At 50.9% G+C, this 27,344-nt stretch overlaps 1 protein-coding gene across 2 annotated transcripts in view; it reads left to right on the top strand.

Moving 5' to 3' along the window:
• ERGIC1 (endoplasmic reticulum-golgi intermediate compartment 1) overlaps nt 1-27,344 on the top strand; it is a 112,255-nt gene that overhangs the window by 60,360 nt on the left and 24,551 nt on the right. For both annotated transcript variants that reach the window (XM_077137657.1, XM_077137658.1), the window contains exons 3-6: nt 1,915-1,987; nt 11,653-11,747; nt 16,136-16,260; nt 24,667-24,771. In XM_077137657.1, the coding sequence (XP_076993772.1) occupies nt 1,915-1,987; nt 11,653-11,747; nt 16,136-16,260; nt 24,667-24,771 (398 nt within the window). The remainder of the gene's footprint in view (nt 1-1,914; nt 1,988-11,652; nt 11,748-16,135; nt 16,261-24,666; nt 24,772-27,344) is intronic.

Genomic DNA, 27,344 nt, shown 5'->3' on the forward strand with positions numbered 1-27,344 from the left:
ACAGGGGACTCCTGCCCCATGTCGGGGCTGGCGGGCATATGGGGTGACAGGACGCCCCTTAATGAGCCCCTGATGGGGTGTGTGCTGGGCGCTCAGCAAACCCTCATTGTCTTCCCTCTTCCCTCAAAATGCATGTTTCTTATCAGATGGATGGATGGACTGACTGACGGACAGGTGGACGGATTGATAGATGATGGGCAGAAAGACAGGAGAGGGATGAACAGATAGATGAAAAGGAGGCAGATGTTAGACAGACAGGCAGCTAGATAGAGATGGATAAATAAACTGGCTTCAGTTCATCTACAGTTAAGCTCTGCCAGTCCAGGTACATGTATCCGACCAGCAAGTAGGACTGGGAGCTTTTTGTTTTCTTTGCAGGAAACCAATTTGTCAAATCACCGAACTCGCCAATGTCCCCCTGATAAAAGTCCTAATAATGTACTATATGTTTGAGTGATTTTTATCTACCAGGCACTGTTTGAAGCCCTATACTCATGTTACTTAGTTCCTCAGAGTGGAACCCATGAGGCAGGTACTACTATTGTTGCTATTTTACAAATGAGGACACTGGGGCACAAAGAGGGTAGGTAATTTTCCCGAGGTTGTACGGCAGGTGAGTGGTGGAGCCCCAAGGGGGCCCTAGAGCCAGTGCCCTTGGCTGCTATGTTCCTTTGTTATAGGCTCCTAGGAGGCATGTCCACCCTCATTTTGTACACTGGGGGCTGCCTCCCTGCATAGCTACATACTAGTGCCTCCTTTGTGTCCAGCCCCAGGTCAGCCTTCCAGTATATCAGTCTAGTGGGAGCCACAGATAGCCAATAAAATGTGAGAAATAGTGATCAGCTCCTCTTTGGTTGGAGAGGGACTTCTCACCAGAAGGGACATTTGAGTTGGGCCTCAGTCTGGAAGGATGAGTAGGAGTTCACCAACTGCAGAAGCAAAGCAACAGAAACAAGATCCACATTTAGGAAACAGCACGTGGCAGTGGGTGGTTAGGTTGTCAGGCATTGGGGCAGAATGTCAGGAGATAGGACTGAGAGCCAAGTCCAGTGCCAAACTTGGGACTGCCTGTTTTATTCTGCCCCTAGGAGTTGGGACTTGGGTCTAAGGGCAGGGGGAGAAGAACTTTTAGGCCAGGGGTTACAGACTCAAATATCTTCAAGGGCCAAGCAGGTGAGACTAGGATGAGGGAAGTAGGCCAACTCTGTTCTTTCTATACTCTCTACTTTTCAGACTTGCAGGCCCATTCTTCATTTCCATGAAGAATTGCATCTTCTTTTGAAACTGAGGCCTCGGTCTCCTTGTTCACCCATTGAGTAATGAGCACAGTGTGATGTTACCAAGAAGGAAGTGATAAGCAGCCTTGATCACTAAGCATCAGAATGAGGGAGGCAAGAGGGAGTGGTGAGGACTGTGGCAAATTGGTGAACTCCAACTCCACCAGGAAAGAGGGCTGAGGGCTCCAGAGAAGCCAGAAATGGGGTATCTCATATAAAATATCCAGATTGTTTACTGCTGACTTTACATTTTTAAAAATTATATCTCTCAAGCCAAACTGAACACATTTGTGGGTCACCAATTCGTGACCTTTAATTTTCATTCACCCCTGCTTTAAAGCGCTCCTGTAGGAAGAAAACTGGGCTGGTCATGGGACCCCAGGAGGTCTGTCCTGAGGAGAAGGTCAGGGCAGTAGCAAAGGTGGTCTGCATTTTGGGGGGCAGGGCTGCTTCATATTGAGACCAAGAATAAAAGGGGCTTTGGAGAGTCTGCAGGGTCCCATCCCCCAACGTGTGCTGGTGGCTTCTTTCTGCCTCCCTCTAAGCAGCTTTTCTCCAAGGTGGGTAAGAGGAGAACAGGGGACCTCAGTGATGCTTGTGTCCTTAACTGTGCATGTTTCCCTGTTCTCTCTTCCAGTCTCTATCTGCTGCTGCCTCTTCATCCTCTTCCTCTTCCTTTCGGAGCTCAGCGGATTCATAACAACAGAAGTGTAAGTCACGCCCCCCGGCTGGGACATTCAGGGACTTCCTGGGACACTGATGAGAAGCGAGAAACCTCTGAACCTTCCAACTTCTATTTCCAAGCCTGTGACATCAGTCACTTCTTCCGTTTCTTAAAAGGGCTTCCATGATAGTGCAGAAGTGGGTGTTGCTTTGTTAAAGCTGAAAAGAAAATTGGGGTGCAGTTCTTAGCGGGAGGAGGGAGCGTCCTGGATCCACAAATGTGCAGAAATAATTTGCTCCTCTTTGCTGTTCCTTTGTTCGGCCAGTGGGCTTTTTTTCCTTCTGAATCACCACGGGGGTCATTTGATGTTAAAACTAGAAGAGTTCAGAGAAACGGGTTCGGCTGCCTAGGGAAGGGGGCGAGGTGGCTGACATCAGAGCCCGGCCTCTCAGCTGTAGCTTTGTCCTTTCTGCAGGCCCACACTTGGTTAGGTTTTGCTGTGGGACTTCCTGGCAGTGCCTGACACAGAATGAATCCTTCCCTGATTCCTAGAATTATTTGTTGCCCGGATAACATAGTAAATGCTCCTGGGACATGTAAAACATAGAATGCCTTTGGAATTATTCAGTCCTAGCTCTGTCTGACTCCCTTCTGGAGAGAGAATTAGAACTAAGAGCTTCCTGCTTGTGGCACTGGCTTGGGGCTTCAAAGCCTCTTTATTTCTATGCTTATGACCCAGAAAGTCATCGTGGGGATGGGTCCTGGCCACTCTGTTCGACACTGGAATTTTCTTTTTCACTCATGGAATTTCTTGGTTTCCTTTGCCTGCCTCTCAGCCACAGATAAGAGGAAACTGAAAACATAGCTACCTAAATCAAAATGCCCCTCATTGCTATATGAGCTTTATCTCTTTTAATCCTCCAATAGTCTGGGGAGGTAGTTGCCCCGTTTTTACAGATGGGGAAACTGAGGCTCAGAATAGCAAGGGGACTTGCCAACAGTTACCCATTTAGGAGGTAATGCCGAGGTCCACCCCCCCATCCTGAGCCTCACAATCTAGGAGCATTGCTCTTGCCTCCTCTTAACTTATTTCCTGATGCAGCCTCCACCCCCGACAGGTGTGGAAGAGGTTGCCTTCCCTGTCACTCTGATCCTGTTTTTTAAAAACCTCATGGCACCAAATCCCAGGAGTGGTGGTGGGAAGAGCCTAGACAAGGCATTGAGAGACTCAAGGTCAAGTCTCTACTCAATTACTACTTTGCTGTGTGTCTCTGGGCAAATTGTCAGACCTCTCTGGGTCTCAGTATTGTTGGCCAAATGGGGAGGGTAGACCAGAGTCAAAGGCTCCTTGCAGCTCTGGGAGGTGTCTTTATCTGCTCCCCAACACACTACCTCCCTGACCACATAGAAATCAAAGAAGGGGCTTTATTTTCCTACCTAGCCCTAAAAGGGTTTAACTATGTCATAATCAGGCATCTTCCCTTCTAAGTATATTTGAACCACTGGACCTCTCAGGGATCATCACATCATGAATCACAGCTGGAAGTAGGGAGAGGGGGAGAGCAACAAGAGGTTGAGACCTGCTGGTGGGAGGTGTTAGGTGGTCCAGGCAAGGGCCCTTGCTAGTGCAAAGGCCCTGGGACAGGAATCAACTGGTGAATGCAAAGAACAGAAAGAAGGCTTGTGGCAGAAGCAAAATGAGCAAGTAGGAGAGGAGAGAATATGGAGTAGGTGGAACCAAGACAGGTCAGGCCTTGTACACTGCTGTGTAGTAATGGGAATAACTCCTTGATTGTGAGCTCCCCAGGGGGCTGGCACCACATCTCTTTTATTATCTGCTATGTGGTTCCATGCTCAAAGAAGCCGAAAATGCTGATGGGCAACACACACAACCAACCAACAAGGCTAGAATACATCAATTAGTGGCAAGTGCTCTGAAGAAAAAAATAAAGCAGATTGGGAGATTGGGAATAAGGGGGGCCAAAGATAAGTGATATTTTGAAAGGTTTAAACAAAGTTCTTTACCTGACAGGTACTTAACTGGGTGCCTAATATGTTTTAATATCAGTGCACCAGTTGATGCATCTGTTCTTTGCATTGAGTCACTGAATATTTATTCCCCATCTAACTCTGAAAAGGTTTCAAGGCCACTCAACACCTGGAATGTAAACAGTGTTCATTAAAAGTTCCTTTCCTCTTTCTTTCCCCTGCCTCTCTTGCCTTCTGCTAACACTGCTAGGGGCAGCTTATTAAGCTGTTTGTCTGCTCACCCAATAGTGCGGTTGGGTGCTGAAGCAGTGGGCCACAAGACAGGTACGTTTTCACGTCAAAGCTTGAGACTTGAGCAGGTGGGGGCCCTGTCTCCTCTGTGCCTGAGAGTGCTGGGAAGGGCCATTCCAGCAAGCCTGGACAACTTGTCCTGCTGAGCAGGGGCAGCGCCTGCTTCTTTCCGAAGAACGTTATGTGTTCCTGCTGTTCTACCCCTGTCCTTCTCCAGAACAGCTTCTGCCACTCTCCTGGCCCTGTTGTGGACACCCTGACCCTGCAAACTCCCTGGAGAGGAGGAAAGATGGGGGGTGGGCAGGGGTGCTAAAAACCATAGAGGTCATTCAGAGAGTGTTTTTCTTGGTCTGGTCTTGTGCTGAGGCCTTTTCACTCATTTTCAGTGTCAATTGCTAGGGAGAGGTAGGACAGAGAGGAGGAAAAGAGAAACCTGTCTGGAGCCTCCCCCCGACATAGCCAGAGACTCCATCTATAAAGGACACTGTCACCCTAAACTCCTAGCCCTTCCCTGCTGCCTCGATACTGTGGTGTGAAGGTTGCCCAAAGCGGGGGGGGTCTGCAGGGAAGAGCTGAAAGTCCAGTTTTTCTCTTTTTCTGCGTGGCTGGCCCTCCCTGGTGGTTCTGTGACCACAGTGGGTCAGCACCCCTGTGAGATTGTAATCCAAGGAAATGAGGTCACCGCTGGTTGAATCAACATCATTTCAGCCTCAGCCTGTGGTTATCAGTGACATAAGACGCTTATTCTGTCCTGGTCCCGGTACGAGAGGGAGGCATGTTTGTTTGGGTGGTTGGGTTCCAAATGGGCTTTGGACAGGCTGGTAATTATCCTTGGGAAAATGGCCCCACGGAGCGCGCTGAGACTCTGTGTTTCGAGGGAAGCGGCCCCTTCCTCGGAAAATGTGGCCTCAGAGTGTTCCAGCCTTTGATTGCCTGGGCTCTAACCCCTCTTAATAATTATTGCACTGAATAGGTTTTATAATAATCAAAGGTGTTAACTGAAACTGTCAGTAACTTACAGTATAATGCAACTTACACTTTCCAGATATGATTTATAAGTAACTGTGTCCCAGCTGCCACATTTTGCACTTTGTAAGGGTCATCTCATTCAATCGTCACAAAACTGTGGTAGATACTAGTATGCACCCCACTTTACAGTTGGGGAAACTGAGGCACCAGAAGGCCAAAGCTGTATGGGTTTGGTTAAGTGATGGAGCCAGAGTCAAACCCCAGTCTGTCTGATGCCAAAACCCAGACTCAGCATCACCGCCGGTTTCCCACCCCGTCCTGCCCAGGGCATTTTGAAAGTCCAGGTTGGGGGGAGCCGCTGAGAGCAGGTGGAATTCAGGAAGCCTCTGCCTGCCCAGTGAGAGCTCAGAAGTCACCATGAACTGCGTCCTCAGCTACTGAAGGGGAAACCTTTGCCCCGTGTAGCAGGTCCAGGGAGGTCAGGAGCTTCACAAAGGGAAGGAGCTGGAAGTTTTCCTCCACACTGGAGATTTTCCACCCCAAGGCCTGGATTGTGGGCAGGGCCGGATAGAGAGCCACGGATGTGATGTACGGGAGTGGGAACATGGCTCTCGGCAATGGGAGGCCTTGAAAGCTTCTGAGCATGTTGTGACAGGGTCAGGTTGATGCCTTAGGAAGGGTACATCTTGTAAAGCTGGATTTAGGATGTGGCTCTGAGGGTGATATCTGTGGAGTTGGGGGATGGGAGCAGCGCTGGGTGGCTGTGAAGGGACATGTTTTGGACATCCACCTGGAATTATCAGGTTTTAAAACTCAAGGCCCCCCAGAGAGCTGGTTTGCATAACGTACACCACTCCCCCTCCTGCTCCCACCCCCAACCCTTGCTGCGGGCCTCACTGCTGTGGAAGTTTCCATTCATTCAGATTATTAAGCATGGAGGTCAGCGACTTTGGGCAGGAATCTGAACTATTCAAGGGCTCTTCTAAAAGCAAATAAAATTGTTTTCCGTAGATGTCATCGGGCTCACGCCTCGTCCCAGAATTTCAAGGCCCTCCAGTACATTCCACGTACACTGCTACCCACCCATACCTCTCCAGCCCCTTTCCTCCTCTCTCCCTACATGGTCACTGCCTGCGGACCCTCACACGCCCCCATCACGCAAGGCCAGCCCCCTGATGCTCTCTGGCGTCCTGCATCTGGAATGTGCCCCACTACCCGCCCCTGCCCCAACACCCCCATTGCACGCGCTTCCTGCTTCCTGGGTGTCCTAGGGATGAACTCATTTGGTGCAGATCAGCCTGCTCCCTCCTCCTTTCCCATGTGGGAGCAGCTCAGGAAGCACTTGTCCCTGTGGGGGTCGGGGCGGGGGTGGGGTGGGTGGGTCAGACGCTGGAGCCCACCGGGGTGAGGGAAGGAGGCATTGCCGGACAGAAAGGGAGTGGACCCTGAGTGCCCCATTCCCTGCTGGCACTTGGACTGTGGGGTAGGGATGGGGTTTGGAGAGGGGACACATCTGCAGATGACCGATAAGGGCCTCACAGGTTTGGGTAGAGAGGGGGGTCACCATTTGCCCTTCAGTTTTTAATTGACCTGTCCCATTTGGACAGTGCAATGCCTTGGGGGAGAACGTGGCCTCTGGACACAGGTGGGTCTGGGTTCAGATTCTGCCACTGCCCCATCCTGGCCAAGCAACCTCAGCCAGTCGTTTTTTTAAATTCCTGCCTGGCTTTGTCCCATGTGGAAAGAGAACAGTATCCCCTGTTAAACTCCAACCTGCCATGAGTTTTAAATGAAATAATGCACATGAAAGCGCCCAGCCGAGGGCGCATGCCTGAATGCTCAGAACTGTGACATCCTCTTTGACTAGGGATTAGCAAGGCCAGCTGTTTGGGAGCCCTTAGAATATTCCAGGGGCTGAGTGTTAATGCATTTAATCCTAGCCACAGTGAGCAGTGAGGTGGGGGCTGCTGGGTATGCTTGTCGTCATCTGTTCAGGAATCACTGATAGGAATAACGAGGGTGGCAGATATTTGTTGGATGCTCACAGAGGACCATGCCCAGTGTTTGCCGTGTGCCCAGTCAATCTTCTCAGCAATCCCTGACATAGATATGGCAATTGTTCCCATTTTACATCTGGGGAAACTGAGGCTTACAGAGGCCAAGCTCCCTCCCCAGGGTCAAACAGCCAGTAGGTGACAGGACCGGGATTTGAACTGCATTTGTTTTCTTTGCCGAGAAGGGCCTGTGTGAGGCCCTGGAGAGAAAAATGAGAGGGACACATCCCTGGGTAAGGCTTCCCGCAGCTTTACCCACCAATACTCAAAGAGTTCTATGAAATAACTAAAATCTTTATCCCCTTCTTTCCTTACTCTCTTACTTCCTCTTCCTCTCCTTTCCTCTCTTCCTTCTTTCCTTTCCATTTTCTCAGTGAGGTATATATAACTTACTTAGAACAAAGTGCACAAATCTTAGGGGTAAGGCTCAGTGAACTTTTACACATGCATATATCCATGTGACCATCCCCCCACACACACACACACGTCAAAACATCAGGCATTTCCATGGACCCTAGAAGGTTCTCCTGTGCCGTCTTCCAGGCAGTATCAACTACCTCCCCCCATTCTGACTTCCATCACCGTAGAATAATCTTGCCTAGTTTCAGACTTCATAGAAAGCTCTCCCTGTTTTACAGAAGAAGGAACTGAGGGTCATAGAGGCAAAGCCCCTTATCCGAGGCACCCGGCTTCTAAGTGGCTGAGTCAGGAGTCGAATCCATGACATCTACCAGGTGCCCCAACATGAGACAAGGAGTCAGGGCTCCAGAGTCCCCAAACAGCAGTTCATCCACAGAAATCATTTCTTTTTCTTGCAGGTGGGCTGATTTCTGGCAGCCTGGTCACCTCTTAAGATCAATTTAGCCCCAGCCAATAGAGCTAGTCAGGCTTGGCACGCCCCTGGGGTGGTGGCTGCGGGCTGGCCTAAGGCGCTGGCCGGGAGGGGGCAGGAAGCCAGCAGCCCTGGAACATTTGCCTTGGACACGGATGGTGGCTAAATTGACCTCATCGGGCAGCTCAGGTGATTGAACCGTGTTTATCCTGTAGCCCAGGGCCCTCCAGGAAGGATCCTGGGAGCAGCCAGTTCTTTCCTTACATAACCAGGCCAGCCCGGGCCGCTGCAGGCTGGTGTTGCTTTCCATTCCTGCTGGCACCTCGGCTCCTTTGTTCTGCCTGGGTGAGCCTGGCCTCTTTGCTTATTCTAGTTAGGAAGATAGGGATTGTCGGGCTGGGAGAGGCCTCCTGGGGCCCAGCAGGTGAGCTCACCTTGGCATCACACCTGGGAGTCACCTGGCTCTTTGCTGAGCTCACCTCCAGAGGACTGCCAGAGAGTGACATCATCCCATAATCCCACGGAGGTGCCTCACCAGGTGTCCCAGGTGGGAAAGTGGAGAAGTTTCAAGGAAGCATCTCACTCAGTGGGGGAGAGAAGCTGGGGGCCTTCCCACAGTGACCATTTCATTAATCACCCAGCAATTCTATTACTCAACAACCCTCTGGAGTTACAAATTCAGGCTGGGGAAGAAATTGGGTGCTGAAGGCGGTACATTTGGCTGTGGAGAAATTGATCCCCCTCTAGCTAACTTCCTATGATCCTCTCTGCTTGCCTCCCACTGGCCCCTTTGTTCTTTGTGTTCCCTAATATAGGTCCTTGTCTCCCCTTCTCACCCCCTGGGGCTTCAGATGGTCAGGGTCCACCTCATTTCCTCCCTTGGCCGTGGGTACTGGGGAGGCAGCATGGGGCCAGGACAAGCCCTAAGATTCAGGTGTAAGCAGATCAGAGTTGGAATTCCAGCTCTGCCTTTTTCTGCTGTGTGACCTTGGGGGTGGGATGCAACCTCTCTGAGCCTCTCCCTGTTTTAAAATGAGGATCAGGACATTTCACAGGAGCAGACAGATGAATGCATATAGCAGATCTCCCCGGCAAGGCCTTCTCTACTTGTTAATAGGCTGATCAGAAGACTTAAGTCAGGTTTGTCATTCTCAACTGTGGGGATATCCTCATGAGCCCTACAAGAAGGCCACTCTCAGGTGTCTTTCCAAACCCTCCTAGTTTCTTGTTGATTGGGCATTTAGCTGTACACTGGGTACCAGGGGGACAAAGCCAACAGAGTCTTAATAGAAATGAAATTTCTTTGTCCTGGCATGACTCGTTCTTTCCCAAAGACAGGTGACCATTTACAAAGCTATCTTAGAGTCCAGTTGGTTAGAGATAGCAGTCCTTTATCTTATAGCCTACAGGCAGAGCCCCAGTGGCCTAAAAACTACTTCAGATAACCACGGCCCACCTTTCCCTCCCCCCCCCCCCAAGCACTTCCCTCTTCAGTGGCCCCCTGAGCCAGGCTTTTTTATTGGATTCCCTCTCCCAGTGGGGTTAGCTGGAAACCAGAAGTGGGCTTTAGACACGGCCATCCAGTGTGTGCTCAGTGGCTCAGGGATGTCTGCAGGACACCTGCAGGCCAGCACAGCCAAGCTGGAGCTCACCAGCTTTCCCTCTTCACCAGTCCTCCTCCTCTTCCATTTTAAAAAGACTTATGGCTGTCTTCCCGCGTGCTTCCCTCTGTCCACCCCCATATCCTGCCTGACTGACCAAACCATATCCACATTCATCCCTCCACTGCCTCACTATACCCAGGTCAGGCCACCATCAGGTCTCAGCTGGACCCCTGCAGAGGCCCGCCTGTGGTCCACTTCACAGAAGCCAGAGGGAGCCTATTAAAATGCAAACCTGACCCTATATATATCAATGTGCTCTGGGATCAAATCCCAAGGCCTCACCCTGGCCCTGCCCCTTCTCATCACACCTCTACACTGCAGCCATGTTGACCCTCATTCAGTCTCCCAAATGATCTCTATTCATCCTTCCTCTGGACCTTTGCACGTGCTGTCAGAGAATTTTCCCTCCCCTCCTTGCCAGCCCAGTGCCTACTCAGCCTTCAGATCTGAAATCCAAGTTCTTCGTCTCCCTTCCTGCCATCGTCCCCAAAGATCAGCTCCCCATTAGTGCCTGCAGCTTTCTCCAAAGTTGTTGATCATAATTGGTGATACTGTATTTATTGAGGACATGAGTGATAGCTGCCCAGTTCCTGAGGCTGAAAGCTCTGGGAAAACAGGGACTGCATCTGGCTGCTTCCTTGCTTTCTAATGCCTAGCAGTTGGTAGGGGCTCAAGACGTTTTTGTGGAATGGATGTGTGTTGCTAACAGGTTCCAACACTGTCCTGCTCCATCCTCTGTCCCTGACAGCAAGGTGATGTGACCACCTATGGACAGAGTCACCTGCCCCCAAACTGACGCTATTGTGATATACAGAATATTGCCAACCCTCCCGCAGTGAGGGCCACACTCCAGTCCCCAGAACCTGCGACTATGTTACTTTACGAGGCAAAGAGGATTTTCCAGATGTGATTAAAAGTGAGCGTCTTGAGGGTGGTGCAATGGTGGCTCAGTGGCAGAATTCTCGCCTGCCATGCCAGAGACCCAGGTTGGATTCCCACTGCCTGCCCATGCCAAAATAAATAAATAAAATTGAGCATCTTGAGATGGGGAGCTTATCTGGATTATCTAATAGAAACACAGGGTCCTTGTAAGAGGGAGGCAGGAGGTCAGGGGGAAAGAAGATGCCGTGCTACTGGCTTTGAGGATGGAGAAAGGGCCCCTGAGCCAGGATTGTAGGTTGCCTCCAGAAGCTAGAAAAGGCAAGAAAGTGCAGGCTCCTGTAGATACCCCAGAAGGAACAAAAAGCCCTGGGGGCCCATTTTAGACTCCTCCATAATTATAAGATAACATTTTGTTTTAAGCCACTAACTGTGGCAGTTTGTTACAGGAAACAAATGCAGTTGTCTAGTCATGTCTCAGGCCTGGGGTCTGCACTCCTAGGACTTTGTCAGAGCTGGGATAGTAAATAGAAGCACAACTAGAGTTCTTGGCTTCCCAGCTGGGAGAGAGGGCACCTCAGGAGGGCAAGGAGCTAGCATTCTGTGTGCCTCTGAGTGCCAGGTCTGATACCTAGCAAGGCCCACCATCTGGTTTAAGTCTTCAGACCTCCCCTTTAGTAGTGTGTGTGTGTTTGTATGTGGGGGGAGGGTTTGCCCATTTAACATATGGGGCTCATAGAGGCAGTTACCTGCCTGCGTTCACGTAGTTAATGCCATAGCCTGACTTTAAACTTGAATTCTGCCTCCCTCCTGTGACGCCGCCTTTGGTCACCTCCGGGTGACCCCGCATTTGGAGAGCACAACCGAGATGGGCTCCCTGCTCCCCACTGCCTGACCATGTGCAGGCCAGGTCCAGATGGGAGCCTGGATTGCCTGGGCACTGGTCACCAAGAGAAGTGACCCCAGCCATCCCCCGCAGCTAAGACCCATGCCCCCCACTCAGCAGAGGCCCCTGTGCTTGTTTCTCCCACAGCGTGAACGAGCTGTACGTCGATGACCCAGACAAAGACAGCGGGGGCAAAATCGACGTCACTCTCAACCTCAGTTTACCCAATTTGCACTGCGAATGTGAGTATCCCAAACAGCCCCCCACTGCAGCAAGACGCCTCCTTCGGGCAGATCTCCAGATGTGGAAATGGAGAGGCATGCAGGATGCGTTAAGTGAACAGGGCAAGCTGCAAAAGACATGTAGCAGATGATTCTCCCCATCCTGGTTTGGAGTGAACGTAATGACATATCCATGCACTCGGAGGCTTTCTGGAATAAAAAACACAAGAAAGCGCTAAAGGGGTGACCTCTGGAGAGTGGCCGTATTGGTGTGGGGAGCATGGGGGTGTCCGAGGTCATGCTTCTTTGAAGCAGAGCCTGCAAGCGAATTATTGAGAGAGCCTTCTGGAGGGCCCAGGAGGGAGCAAAGGGACCAGGAGCCGGCAGGGCCAGAGGATAAGCAAAGCCGTGTGTTTGGCTGAAGTCGAATCTCAGCCTGATCCCGCAGGGAGCTCTGCCATGTGAATTACACTGCAGAGCTGGTCCCACCCAGTAGCAAAGGCACCCAGGCTGTTACCGTTCCATGTCATTGACTAATGGCTACAGGAGGTCTGTGCTGGGTGGGAGGGTGTCCCCCCCTACACACACACATACATACACACACACACACACACACACACACACACACACACACACACACACACACACACACACACACACACACACACACACACACACACACACACACACACACACACACACACACACACACACACACACACACACACACACACACACACACACACACACACACACACACACACACACACACACACACACACACACACACACCATCTCAAGACAAGGAGGCTTCCGGTCAGCTAAGAGCAGTCACCTGTGGAAGGTACAAACCTGAGCCATTAGCAGCCGACACCTGCAGAAGCAAGGTAGGGTGTTCTCTCCAGTAAAAGGGATCCAGGCATAGCTGCAAGAGCATGTTACAAGGGGGAGTCAGGAAACTTCCTTTTTATTTCACACTGTTTGCTTGAATCAGAAGAATGCATTGCTACGTGCATAAAACATAACTCACCCAAGGTTTGATTTGGAGTCAGGTTCTGCCTCCTTTGCTCACTGGCCCTGGGTGACCTCTGTGAGCGAAGGTGACCTGTCCGAGCCTCCGTTTTCTCACCTCTAGCCGTGTGTGGTGGCTCAGGTTTGGGGAGGAGCTGATGAGACGGTTCCTAGACTCGCTGTGCGAGTGGCCCGGGTGTCCTCTCCTGCTGTCCCAGCGTGGCGCAGAACCTAATGTAGGCCCCGTCCCCTCCATGCATTTCTGCCTACCCCCCCCCCATCAAAGGGCAAAGCTGAGGGCAGAATATGGGGTGAGTCTCCAGCCAGAGATAAGGGAGCGATTCGGCCCTGTCATTGCCTTTGCGTCCTGCAGTGGGATGACATCACGGTTTTGAATCCACAGTGGGCCCCGAGCCAGGGAACCTGTGGAAATAGGTCGTTTTTATTTTTGTTTCTTCTTTTTTCTCTTAGAAAAACAATTCATCTGGCAGCTTCTTATTCAGGAGCTGGTCTGTCTCTGGAGCAAGGAAAATCTTAGGACAGGGGACTAGGAGCGGTGGGGCAGGGGAGGGAGGCAATGTGGTTTGGGCTCCGTCCCAGCTCTGGGCCTTGGCCCCGTCTGCCTGGGCCTGCTGGTCCTGGTGGGGTGCCGCCATCTGGACCAGGGCGGGTCCCGCTCGAGCCAAGCACTTTGGAGTTTCCTTAAGAGAACTTTAAAAATTGATTATAGAAAGAAAAAAAATGCATGCTCGTTATTGCGTCTTTGGAAAACCCAGAAAAGCAGAGGGAGGAGAAATTGCTTAGGATCTGATCTGTCACCGAAGTCAGCATTGGTTCCCATTTTGATGTAATTCCCTCCTGCTGGCCTTTATTTACATGCATTTTGAACATGGCGTGGATATGCTCAGATCCTGCTTTCAAGATTAATTTTTTTTATCCAAGTAAGACAGGAATGCATTTTTTTTTAATTTTGAAAAGAAACACATTTAAGATGCAGAAATAAATAAAGAAAAGTTAAAAAGTCCCTCATTCCACCTCATGTTTCCCAGTATGCCATCCTCCCCAGAGGAAGTCTTTGCTAGCAGTTGGGGTCTCTGTCCCCCACTCCAAAATGTGCACATGTGCCTGTGTGTCTGTCTGTCTGTCTGTCTGCAAACATATAGTCTCGGGTTTTCTTTCTTTTTACATAACTGGGAAGCCACTATGAGATTCTACTGGGATTTTGTGTTTTTTCAGCTAATATCTTGGAGCTGTTCCTACATTACTCATGATATTAGTAACGTAATAACCATAGCTGCCATGTTCTGCACTTACTCCAGGCCAGGCCCTGTCCTGAATCTTTCGGCTGTGTCAGCACATTGGGTGAGACTTGATCTAGCAGGGTGTGAGCTAAGATCTAGCAGGGTGTGAGCTAAGATCTAGCAGGCTTTGGAGCAAAACTCCCCGGGTTCCAAGTCAAGCTCTACCATTTCTTAGCTGTGGGATCTCGAGCAGGTTACTTGACTTCTTGCCTCAGTTTCCCCATATGTAGGATGGGAGTCTTGTCCAGAGATGCTTAGATAAAAGGCACTTAGAAGAGCGCCTCGCACACAGTAAGTGCTTTTTAAATTTTTTACTATAATACTTAAAGGTATTTTTAAAATATCACAACAAACATGGTAGAGAGGTTAGATGACTTGCTCAAGGTTCCAGGGCTAGTAAGGAGCCAGCAGACACACATAGTGGCAGCTCCGCGGCCCTGCTCTCAGCCACTGCCCTGCTCCCAGCCTCCTGCCCACTTGCTCGCAGGGCCAGCTCGTGCTTTGTACCTGCTGCCTGGCATTCCAGAGGGGCCACTCCATTGACCATTCCCCTGTTAGCCGGCAGCTGGATGGCTTCCAGTTGTCACGATTTCAAATAAGTTTGCCCAGAGCAGCTTTGTGCACAAACGTGGACACAGACGTTTAGTTGGAGGATGGGCTCCCGGAGGTGAAACTGCTGAGTCAAATGGGGACCTGCTGGTGTTTCTTTCAATATTATAGCTTCAGTATGCCCCACAGCTGCAGACCCTTGAGTGGCATCTTCTACGGCTGCATCGCATTCCCTTCCATGGATGCGCCCTCACCCACTTCTCTGTCCCCACCAGATACAGGGATTTTTCCTACTATCCCCTTTTAAGGTGCCTCATTTTAAAATTGCTTCCAGCTGCTCTCTCTATATATGGCTGCCTCCTTTCTAGTACACTTGCCAGGAAAATTCCTGCATTTTCATAGTTTATGGACATTCTTATCCCACCCCCCACTTCCCACTTGCAACACCTCAGAGAATGCAGTTAGCACCGGCCTGCCCATTTACAGGTTGGGAAGCTGAGTTGCAGCAGGGTGACCCAGAGTCACCTTGGAGTCAGAGCCAGGACTCCAGGCCTCAGATTTCCCATTTGGTGTCCTGGGAACCGGAAAAAGCACTCAACGTCCTGGAGGTCAGGGCCTACCTCTTCCTTTGATGCATCTCCCTGGTGCTTAGTATGGTCCTGGTAGAAACAGGCAGTGAATAAAAGAAGGTGTGAATCAATGAATGAATGGGGCTTGAACAAACAAGGAAAATGAATGAATGATCCTATCCACCCAATGAACCCAGCAGACTGAGGTCTGATTATCATAAAGAGTGCCAAGATTATGAAACACTTTCCACTCATTGTGTGCTGAGTCCTCTTCTAGGCACTTTTGACGTGTATTAGCTATTTGATCCATTTAACAGACCTCCAAGGAGGGTTTAATTTTTCAAATCACCCCCATTTTATGTAGAAAGAAACTGAGGCATGGAGAGGTCATACGACTGAGCCAGGGCCACACAGATGGTAGAAGGCAGAGCCAGGATTCAGACCACCAGAGTGGGCCACCTGCACGCTTGACCACTGCCCTCCACTGCCTCCCCGCAGCTCACATTAAGCTGAGTCCTCACCTCTGCACTATTTTTTTTTGCTTTGGTGCATGGTCCGGGAATCGAATCCGGTTTTCCCACCTGAAAGGTGGGTGCTCTAACCACTGTACTACCCATACACCCATCCTCTGCACTCTTGAGGCCTCATTCCCGGCCCCCACGAGCTGCTGGTTTCCACCGACTCTTTCTTCCCCCTCTGCCTAACTGCAGGCGGTGGCAGGAGCACTGTGGTGTTTCCATGGGGACGGGGAGGTTGCAGGGAATCCCATCTTCGACAGGCCACCACTTTCTCCCATGCCTGCTGAGTTCCTCCCTATGGCTTCGGGCTCACAGTCCAGTCTGGGGCAGAGACAGGGCTTAGCCCCGGGGACCAGCGTGTCTTTGAAACGGATGAATGAAGGGGTCCTGGAGAGGAGGGGACTGGTCCTTGCTTCCCGTGCGTCTGGGGGCTGTGACGCCTCTCTCCTTGCCTCCCACAGTGGTCGGGCTTGACATCCAGGATGAGATGGGCAGGCATGAAGTGGGACACATTGACAACTCCATGAAGATTCCACTGAACAATGGGGTGGGCTGCCGCTTCGAGGGGCAGTTCAGCATCAACAAGGTATGGAGATGCTACCTGGGTCCCTCTTCTCTCCCTTCCCCATATCCACTGGCCGTTTCCTTTCTGGAAACCGGGTAATGAAGCAGCTTGCCACCGGGCCTCGCCCCGGCAGAGCCCCCCCACCTGCTGCAAGCGGAGGGTCACGGTCCCGCCCCCTGGCAGCTCATGTCGAGAATCTGGGCTTGGTTTCAAGGGCCCTAGGGTTTTATGTCCCTGCGGCTGGTTCAGGAAGGGGATGCCAATGAGAGAGACAGTGGGTGGTGAGCAGACCTTAGGGTTTGGAGCCCTGTTCCTCTTCCTCCTGAGTAAGCAACACCTGACAAGTCACTTGATCTCTTTTAGCTTCAGCTTTACCTCTTTAGGTTTGTGTGAAGATTCAATGAGCTAATACACATGTTCATTCCAAAAAAGTTTTATCGCACATCTTCTCCATTCCAGGGTCTGTGGTTAGCTCTGGAGCTCCTACATTGAATAGATGCCCAAAGTTCCTACTCTGGTGGCACTTATGTCCTAGTTGAGGGAGGCAAACTAAAATATATTTCTGCTGGTGGTGGTAGGTGCTGTGACGGGGAATAAAGCAGAGGAGGGTAAGAGTGGGGTGCATTGAAAGCACCTTGTTGTCTTCAAAAGACTGTTCGAGTATCACTGCTGTTGTGTCACCAGAACCAGATTTCAGTGGTTCGTCCTCCCTTCAGACCTTAAGACAAGGACGTGCATGTGGTCTATTTGGGAGGGCTAGTGGATCCCAGTGGGAGACATGAAAAGGTGCTTGCATGTGCCAACTCTGCTCTGCTGTGAGCTCTTTTTATGTAATATCACGGTGGATCCTCTCTCAGCAATGCTGTGAGATTGGCACCATTTTACAGATAAGGAAACTGAGAGAGAGTAGGCATCTTGCCCAAGGTCAGAAAGCCATCCCCAGCTCCCACAGTCCCCTTTCCCTTCCCAGTCCCAGCCAGACTGAGCCACTGGCTACTCTTGGCTTCTGTTTTCCCTCCTCCAGTATTGGCTTGGAATGCCCTTTCCCTGATCAGATTCAGAGGTTGCAAGCTCACAGTCCACACCCACCCTAAGGACAGGTTATGTTTGTGCTGTGCATTCAAAGATCAGGTTTCCAGGTGTCCAGCTTTTCTTGAAAAATCAGAGGCCCCAGCCACACTTGGTCCCACATTCCCATTACTGACAATTCTCTGGAGCCCAGGAGCATTCCCTTTCAGGATTCCCACTGGAAGGCCAGGCTCAGTTGGGACACTGGGGTGGCTGGGACAGCTCTTTCTCCAGGTCACCTCAAAGCCACCTCCCTCTCCACGTGATCTCTCCATGGAGTCTCCCTAGCAGAGTTGCTGGCCTGACAGCTCAGGCTCCCTTAACTGCTAACACGGAAGCTACCAGGCCTGCCTAGGCTAGGACTGAGAGAATGTCACCTCTTCTGCATTCTGTAGGTTAAGGTGAATCATGTGCCACCTGTGATTTGGATTTTATTGTGGTTGTGATGGCCATTTGCAGGTTTTAAGCAGGGAAGCAATGTAATCAGATTTATGCTTTAGAACCACAAGACTCAGTGAGGTAGCCACCAGCTACTTGAGGCTGTTTAAATTTAAATTAATAAAAATTAAAGGAAATGTCCAATTCCTCGGTGGCATGAGCTGCATCTCAACTGCTCAGTAGCCACACGTGGCTTATGTCTACCATATTGAACAGTGCAAAAACAGAATGTTTCCATCATTGCCGAAAGTTCTTCTGGAAAGCCAAGCTTTAGGGAGATCACACTGGCAGCTACAGACTGGAGGGGGCCAAGGGCAGAGTTGGATAATGGACAACGGTCGTGGCAGGGAAGTTGGGGAAGGAGTGACCAGATCCGGCCTGTACAGCCAATGAGACTTACCAGTAAACTGGATGAAAAGGTAAGGGCAAAAAAAATCAAAGAAAACTCTTTAAGTTTTTATCTTGACAACCAGATGGTCCCATCTTTTAGGCATAGAAGCTTGGGAAAATGTGTATTATATGAACTGGGATTCAGTAGTTTCATTCTGGCGGATTTCATTCGTGATTCCCATCAGGTGGTAAGGTGGAGATGTTTAAACTGGAAGTTGGGAGTGGTTTTGGAGTTCAGGAGAGAAATCTGCACTAGAGATGTAGATGTGGGACTTACCAGCAAATGGATGATGCTGGAAGCCGTCAGTGCTACTCAAAGTGTGGCATCTGGACCAGCAGCAGCAGCTTCACAGGGTACTTGTTAGACATGCAGATTCTCAGGCCCCACCTCTTTCCTACTAGATCCGCGTTATATAAGAAACCCTCCAGGAACACAGAGCTAAGCCAGTTCCCTTAGCGGAGGGGTGTGGGCATGGTTCTAAATCCGGGATCCACAGACACTCCAAAGAATGCAGATTGAATTCAAGTTCCCATGAACTTGAATGGGAAAAAAAATAGCTTCTCCTTCTACAACGAATGGGAGAAAAAAACCACAATAGTATTAGCATTGTGTGTATATAAACCTGTGACTTAGTTGCTGATATTTTACAATCACCTTATGATCATCGTAGATAATATCCATGTATTATTTCCATTCATCACTCCTGAAATTACCATGATTATTTAACTCACCCCTAGATTTTGTTATTTGGTGCATTAATAAAGAAGCTATTCAAATTTGTTTTTTGATATATTTTAATTACTGTTTGAGTATAATTTCTTTCCTTTGTTAGCCTATGCATTTTATTTTAGGCCTTCAAAACATTTCATACATTTAAAGCATAGGTGTCACCCATCTGCCAAAGCATCCATGGCACCAAAAATGTTAAGAAACCAAGGTCTAGATAGAAATGGGGTTTGAGGCTGATCCCTGGTGCCCTCGAAGTTGGGAGATGAGGCAGAGGGACAGCAGAAGGCAGGAGAAGGACCAGCCGGAAAAGTTGGAGGCCACATGGGTGGGCGGGTCCTGGAGTAAGAAAAGAACCTTATTGAAGAGGAAGCGGAGGGCCAGTGCTGCAGGGACCCAAGAAGATGAGGCTGGGGAGAGACCGTTGTTCTATTCATTGAAGAGAAGAGTCCAGGGAAAGCTGGTGCCATGGGAGAGATGGGAGCTGCAGGAGCCGAGCCCCTGAGAAGGAAAGAGAGAATGGGATCCGGGCCATGGAGTAAGAAGACAGGCCAGGACCAAGGGTATGGACCAGGGGTGCAGGCGCCCAGGCCCTGTGCTCTGTCTGTCTGCCTGGAGAATTGCTGCTCATTCACGGGTCTCAGGTCCACGGGTCCCTCTAGAAAAGGCTTCTGTCCTGCGGGCCAGCCCTCCTCCCCTTCCATGCTGCCCTCTGTGTCTCACTCTGTGGCTGTTGCTTAATTCCTCCTCTTGATGCATGTTTCTCAACTTCTTTGAGCTGAAGCCCCCTCCCTGAATAATTCACACAGACACTCTGGACACCTCTGTGCGGGGCCCCATGCCAGTTCTGGGGTGCAGCACTGAGATTCCAGAACAGCGCCATTCCCCACCCGTGGTGGCACCCACGTCTGTGACGGCAGGGTGACAGCCAGCACACAGCTCAATGCCCAACCAAGTAAATGCACACATTTGATAAAGCAGCTGTAACGAATGAATGGGGTGTTAGGATGGAGCATAAAAGAAAAGGACCACTGGGTTAAGGCTGTAAGGGGAGGCCTGTCGGAGGGACACAGGTGAGCATAAACACACACACACATCTCAATCATGGGGGCCTCTCTGGGGGAGTGCGATCACCTGGGTTAAGAATATATGAGTGTGTGCTACAGGGTGAACCAGAGGGACCGCGTTTATTCAGATCTCTGTGCCCAGCGCCCAGCCTGGGGTGACGGCCCAGAAGATAAGCCAGTGCCTCACCCTTCTGCCCCTTGGTCAGCCAACATGCCCGCTTCCCTCCCACAGCTGTTTCGGGGCTCCCCGCTGGCCCTGGGTGAACTGCAGGGCCGGTGGGTACACAGCACCCTGACAAAGAGCTTGCACTTTGGGGTCCAGCAGCCCCATGCTCGGGAATCCCGGCTGCAGCACCCACTGGCTGGGTCACTATGGGCAGTTTGGCTCCTCTGTGCCTCAGTTTCCTCATCTGTAAAGTGGGATTATTAATCCTGACCTCACAGGTTGTGAGATACGCACAAATTAAAATAAGTAAAGCCCTGGGCTTGGTGGGGACGGACAAGCCTGAACGCCCCCTTCCTTGGCCTCTTTGTCTCCCCACGGTGAACATTTACATGAAGTTATCAGCTGGGTCCAAGGGTGTTTCAAGTGGACATGGGTAATGCTCAATAAACTGGTCTTCTCTGCTCATGGGAGGCTCAGGGATTCTAAGAAGGGGTCACCCCAGCCCCGCCCTGGCTCCCCTGACTGGGTGCTCACCTGGCCCTTTGACTCCTATAAACTCATTTAATCCTCAAATAGCTCAAAGGGAACTGAAGCCCAGGAGACTGAGAGACCTGCTCAGATGTGTCACGACAACGAAAATTTAAAAAAAAAAAAAAAAAAAAAGAGAAACCTGCTAGAGGAATTGCGGGACCCTCACCCCTTTTCAGGGACCTCTCCCATCTAACTGAAAAATCCAAGATGGGGGCCTCACCCACAGTCCCCACAGGGGCGTCCAGGTGATGTGTGACCTCTCCCTGCTTTTTCTATTCCCAGTTGTAGTAGACGTTTGTTATAGCTAATTCCTGTTTTACTTTACTTTCCATCCTTAAATATTCAAAATGCTCAAGGAAGGGACAGAGGGAGCTGCCAGGAATTGAACCCAGGGACTCAGCACCACGGCCCCTGCTTTTCTTTGCACCATTCTTCCTGCTGCTGCTTCTTGCAGACATCTCGGTCATCTGTGGTGTGAGAAACTGTGCCTGTATGCTCCCTGTCACTCCCTGTGTACTCCTCTGTCCCCCGTCTCCCCCCCGCCCAAGGTCTTGGGGGGAGTACAGATTTCCTGCACTCCCTTGTTAAGGGTCCCTGTCTTCCAGGAGCTCCCAATCCAGGTGTGGACAGGTCAGGATGGCCACAGTGACAACAGGCTAAGATGACAGGTCGGCAGCTGGCCCCCGCACCTTTCTCTCCCAGCATTACGTAGACGTGCCCCATGGCCTCCTTATCCATCTATCAGGAAGCCGGCCTGCGCCAGATGTCAGAGCATGCGTGCTTCACGCTGCACCAGCAGCCCCCGGCAGCCTGGAAGAGACCACGTGGAGACCTTGCTTCATCACCCAGCCCCCGGGGGTGGGGAGGGCAGGATGGGGCAAGGGTATGGGGCCTGGTTCTAGCTATATGTTTGTAAAATCGTCAGAGACAATGACGTAAGTTCCTAAGTCACAGGCTCCAAATACGTCGTCTTTTCTTTCTTTGGCCCAGCGTGTGCTGGCATGAGTCAGCCACCTGTGATGGATTCTGTAGGGAGCGGAGAGCGGGTTTGTGACTCACAGGCTCGTGGGGCTGGGTCGCGGGTGGCAGGTGCGTGGGTGCCAGGCTTCTCGACTCGTTTAATTCTGGAGGGCGGGAGGCCCAGGCCCCAACCCATAGCCCTGTCCCAGGGAGGACCCATGTCGCTTCATAGAAAAGCCTGGAAGCCATACACCAGATAGCTAATAGCTTCTTGCTTCCAGCGATGGTGGTCAACAGAGGACTTCTGTTCTAACTGAATCAAGTCAAATGTTTACGATGAAAATATTTTCAGGTAGTATTTATATAGGTAAAAATGAATGGATACTTTTTTTTTTAAAGATACAGTGACCCTTTCCCCATCTCCCTGCATTTCGGTGTGCTGTTCCCTGTTCCTTGGCTCTGATGACAAACTTGGGTTTATCTTACAAACTCAGCCCAATAACAGCAGCTAACTGCTCTGCATGCTTCACCTGCTTCTGGGGATAATGTGCTTATTTTCCCCAGTTTGCTGATAGGGTTCTCCAGCTAGAAAATGGTGGGGCTAGACTGGAGCCCACTGTGCCCACCATGGGTTAGGGGGCTCCCTGGAGTGCTGCTTTCCCTTGTTAGGGGGGCATTGCTGAGCCATCCGTGCTGGGCTCTGGGCCCATGGACTGCCCTCTCCTCTGTGCTTGCTGCATTCTAGCCCAAAACATGCTCATCTGTGGGCTCGCTGAGGCTACAACCATGCCCTGTTCAGTCCAGAGCTCGGGCACGAGACTCTTCCTGCAGGAAGCCCACAGCCTTCTGTTGGAAATAGATATGCTTGAGAAAGAAGCTGACTGACTGCCTGGTGCCTGCTTGGCCCTAAGGCTTACTCCCTCCTCTAAGCAGCTCACTAACTCTTCCTTGAATTGGGATATAGCCTGAGTTTTCTGGTGTGGTATTTGGGGCCTTTGGTAAATATTTCCCACCTGCTCGCCACCCCACAGACTCTTTTATTCAGAGCATCGATAAAACCAGACTCTTGTAGCTTCTTAAATATACCCACAAACTGAACTATCTCTGGCCTTCACACTTGCTCTTGCTGTTTCCTCTGTCCTTTTCCCCTGGGAGGGCTTCCCTGAACCTGCCCCACTCCCAGCTGGGCTAGACCTCTCGGCAGCCCCCCTGGTTTTGAGCACCCTGGGGCCCAGTACAGCTCGCCAGCCTCTCATTATCTGTCCTGAGTCTGAGTCACAGCAGGCCGGGGGCTTGTCCAGGGCAGGCCCTTGTCTGGTCATCTCTCCACAGTGGCATCTCCTGCAGGACTGGCTCTGTGTGGCCATCAGCCCGGGGCTGCTGGGACCCATGGCACCAGGCATCTGTGGGAAGGAGCGTCCTGCAGTCTGGGAGCCCGCAGACTTGACTTCAAATTGTAGCTCTGCAGCTTACTTGACATGTGACCTCTGCAAGTTTCTAGACTGCTCCGTGCCTCAGTTTCCTCTTCTCTAAAGTGGCAGTTACCAAATGCCTAAGTCCAAAAGACTGTTTTAAAGATGAGATGACATTCATTCACTCGGCTCCAAGAAGAGCAGAGGAGAAGAGGGCAGAGAGGTAGAGGCAGAGTGAGTGTCCCAGTGGCCAGAACCCATGCGGCCTCACCAGCCACTGTGGGGACTTGGGAAGCCTCAGAGGATTTTGCAACAGAAGGCTGACATGATCAAATGTAGGGTTTTAAAGGCTCCTCCCCTCGTGCACAGTTGAAGGGAATGTAAAGTGGTGTGGCCACTGTGGAAGCCAGTTTGGTAGTTCCCCCCAAATTTAAGCCTACAATTATCATATGACCCAGCAATCTCACTTCTAGGTATAATACCCAAAAGAATTGAAAGCAGAGACTCAGAAACTGTACACAAATGTCCAATAGCGGCATTATTTGCAGTTACCAAGAGGTAAAAACAAAGTATCTATCAATGGATGAGTAAAATGTGATATATACATAGATACATACAGTGGAATATTATTCCACCATGAAAAGAAATGAAGTTCTAATATATGAGACAATATGGATGAACCTCCAAAACATGCTCAAGGAAAGAAGCCAGTCATAAAAACCCCACATTGTATGATTCCAAGTATATGAAATGTCCAGAACAGAGGAATCCATAGAGACAGCAAGTAGATTAGTGGTTGTCAGAGGATGTGGGGAGAGAGAGAATTGGGACTAACTGCTGTAGGTACAGAGTTTCCTTTGAGGGTTCTGGAATTAGATAGTGGTGATGATTGCACAATAGAGTGAATATTACTAAAAACCACTAGGTGTACACTTTCAGATGGTGACTTCTATGTCTTGTGAAGTATATCTTTTAAAATGTTATTAAAAATAAGGATCGCTCTGGCATTGTTGGGGAATGGCCTGAGTGGGAGGCAAGGATGGAAACTGGGAGCCCAGTGGGGAGACGGCCACCCTTGTCCGGTCCACAGCCAGGCCTTGAACCGGGGGAGCAGCAGAGGCTCAGTGTGGGGTCAGATGCTGGGTGGAGCTGACAGGCTTTCTTGATGGATGGATCCTGGGCATTAATGAAAGAGAGGGGCCTAGTATGACACCAAGGTCTTTGGCAAGAGGAAGGGTCTTCTGCTGAAACGGGCAGGCTCTTGGCCCACAGTTACTGTCAGCACGATTCATTCTGTAGATATCCATTCAGTACTTCTCACAGGGGAAGAAATGAGGTGGCCATCGTCCCACGTTCAGGACTCCCACGGTGGAGTGTGGTGGGTAGTGATTTGTGATTTGTGGCTCGAGCCACAAGCCAGGTGCTTGATGTGCGTTCTCTCTAGATCATATCAGCAACTTTCTCAGATGGCTTTAGTATTGCCCCCATTTTACAGGTGAGGAACCTGAGGCTCAGAGAGGTGAAGTGATACCCCCAAAGTCACACAGCTAGGAAATATCCAAACTGATTCCAGTGCCCCCCTTGTGCCCAGATCACAGAGGGGGACGCCCCTGCACCCTACCCTCTGTGGTAGTCAACCAAACTCCTGAGCTCACATCTTTCCCTCAGGTCCCGGGCAACTTCCACGTGTCCACGCACAGTGCCACAGCCCAGCCGCAGAACCCAGACATGACGCACGTAATCCACAAGCTCTCCTTCGGGGACACGCTGCAGGTGAGCAGGGGACATGCGGGATGGTGGGACTGGGGTGGGGGGGCGTTCAGGGCTGTGTCACCCAGGGCCCTCTCTTCTCCCTGTGCACCGGGGAGTCTTCTGGGGTGGAGGTGGAGGTGGGGACCCCCCTTTGAGGCTCTCCTTCATCCAACTCTTCTTTATAATTTCTTTCGAGGGCAGCAGCTGTAGCTGCGTAGACAGTGTATCTGGAGCTGGCGCAAGGGACTCGCTTTTACCAAGCGTAACTGAGTACCAGTGCTTTCTCTGTATTAGTGCAGCCAGTGCTCTCTGCAGGTTTGAGGTAGCCCATTTTACAGATGTGGAGGCTGGGCCCAGAGAAGATACTTGTCTAGGGTCTCCCAGCAGGCCTGACCGGACTGACCTCAGAGTCCAACCTACTCTGAGGTTTCACAGCCGTCTCATCCTCCCTACTCAGTGCCCACATCTGTTAATAGGGGCCATGCAGTAAAGGAAAGTGTCCTGAGAGCCCTTGTGTAATTAAGTTCAAGGGGATGCCCTCGGACTGCTGTCGGTAGGTCCCATGTGGCAGTTCGTACCTGTGGCCACAGCTTCAGTGGAGAGCTTCGTCTGCCTTAAACCTGCAGTAAAGGAACCAAACACTTACCTCCTTCTCTCCCCAAGCTACAAACAGGGGCTGGACCTCCTTTCTCTTCTCCACTCCCCACAGCAGTCCTCGAGGTAAAGTCTGTGACACTCTGTTTTACAGAGGGGGGCATCGAGGCTTAGAAATAGGAAGCGACTACTCCAGGCCTCAATTGCTTGATGAGATTCCTGATTTCCTGGTTGTGGATGTTTGGGGTGTGCTCTCCGGGCATGGTGATGGCACCCACACAGCCCCCCCACCCCCAGCACATGCACACACACACACCATTCTCACATCTCCGTACAGGCATGTGCATAGGTGTGCCCTGATTACGTACACTCCGAGGCATGCGTGTGCACCCTCGTGCCTGAGCACAGGTTTGCACATTTAAACACTTGGGAGCCTTGCAGACACAGCTGGGTGTACAGCATGCTTACAAGCATTCCCAAAGCCAGTTCAGTCATCCTTGAATGCACACATGCACACGCACACACAGGCACACTCATACACCACCCAGAGACACGTGCAGACTCACCCATGCTGCAGCATCTGAGATCTGGACTCACACATCGCACTCGTGCACATTGCCCCATTCACGCGGATGTGCCACATGCATACGTCCACGTGCGACAGCAATCCCTGATGTGGACTGAACGCTTTCTGTTTGTCCACAGCTGTAACCTTACGAGAATCTTCTTCTTTCATCTTTTCAGCAACCCAAGAAAGGTGGGTACAGTTGTTGTCCCATTTTACAGATGAGGAAACCAAGGCACGGAGTGGCTACAGTCTGTCACACAGCTAGCATGGTGCAGAGCCTGCATCTGAATCCACAGTCTGGCTTCGGAACCCAGTACCATCTCCCTCATCCACGTAATGAAGTATACACTGTCCCTCAAGTATATGCACACGCTCACACTTCCTCCTGCCACAGATGTGTGGGCACAGGCTGCTTGTGCTTTCCTCCCCATGGGTCCAAGTTCTAGATCAAAGTATCAGCAGGGCCACGCTTCCTCGGAAGGAACGAATCTGTTCCCTGCCCATCTTATGGCTTCTGCCAGCAGTCCTTGGTATCCCTAGGCTTGTGCTGCCTCACTCCAGCCTCTGCCTCTGTTGTCACATGGCCCTCTCCCCTGTGCACGTCTCTTCATCTTCACATGGCCTTCTTGTAAGGACATTAGTCATATTGGATGTAGGGCCTATCTTAATCCTGTCTGGCCTCATCTTAATATCTTACAACTGCAAAGACCCTATTTCCAAATAAGATCACACTCGGAGGCCCTGGGGATTAGGACTTCAACATATCTTTTGGAGGAATGTGATTCAACCCATGACAGTAGCCAATGGGCCAGACTTCCTGTCCACACACTCAGGGATGCCCACCCCACCCCAGCCCGGACTTGCGCGCACTCCTCCCTGTAGGCCAGTTCACAGAGGGTCTGTCACCCATCCCCTCCCATCTCTCCACCCGAAGGAGTGATGCCTGGAGTTTGGGAGCATGGGTTCTGGGTTCAAATCCTGACCCCACCGCTTAGTTATTCAACCTCGGGCAAATTATTGATCCTTTCTGGGCCTTGGTTATCTCATCTGTGAGATATGAGGACAGCAATCATTCCTGCTCACCTACCATGCGAAAAACAATTCCCGGCTCATGCATCCAAAAAAAGAAAAAAAAAATTCCTGCCTCGCAGGGATGTTGTGAAGATGAAATTGGTTGGTTTGTGGAAACCTCTTAGAACAACAGCCCAGAGGAAGGGTCACTGAAGGGATTGCTGTTGTCAGCTGTATTCTCGCCCCGTGCAGTGCCTTACGGGGTACAGCCTGTTGCTGGCCTGCAGGGGACTCACAGACGTGGGGTGGTCCTCACTCCAGAGAGGCCACAGGCAGACAGTGGGGCCAAGGGGCTTCCTGGAGCTGCACCCTCATTGTCTCAGCTCTCACCAGCTCTCCAAATCCTTGCAACAGCCCTGGA

This window comes from Tamandua tetradactyla, chromosome 20 (genome assembly GCF_023851605.1).
Source record: "Tamandua tetradactyla isolate mTamTet1 chromosome 20, mTamTet1.pri, whole genome shotgun sequence".
Taxonomy (NCBI): Eukaryota; Metazoa; Chordata; class Mammalia; order Pilosa; family Myrmecophagidae; genus Tamandua; species Tamandua tetradactyla.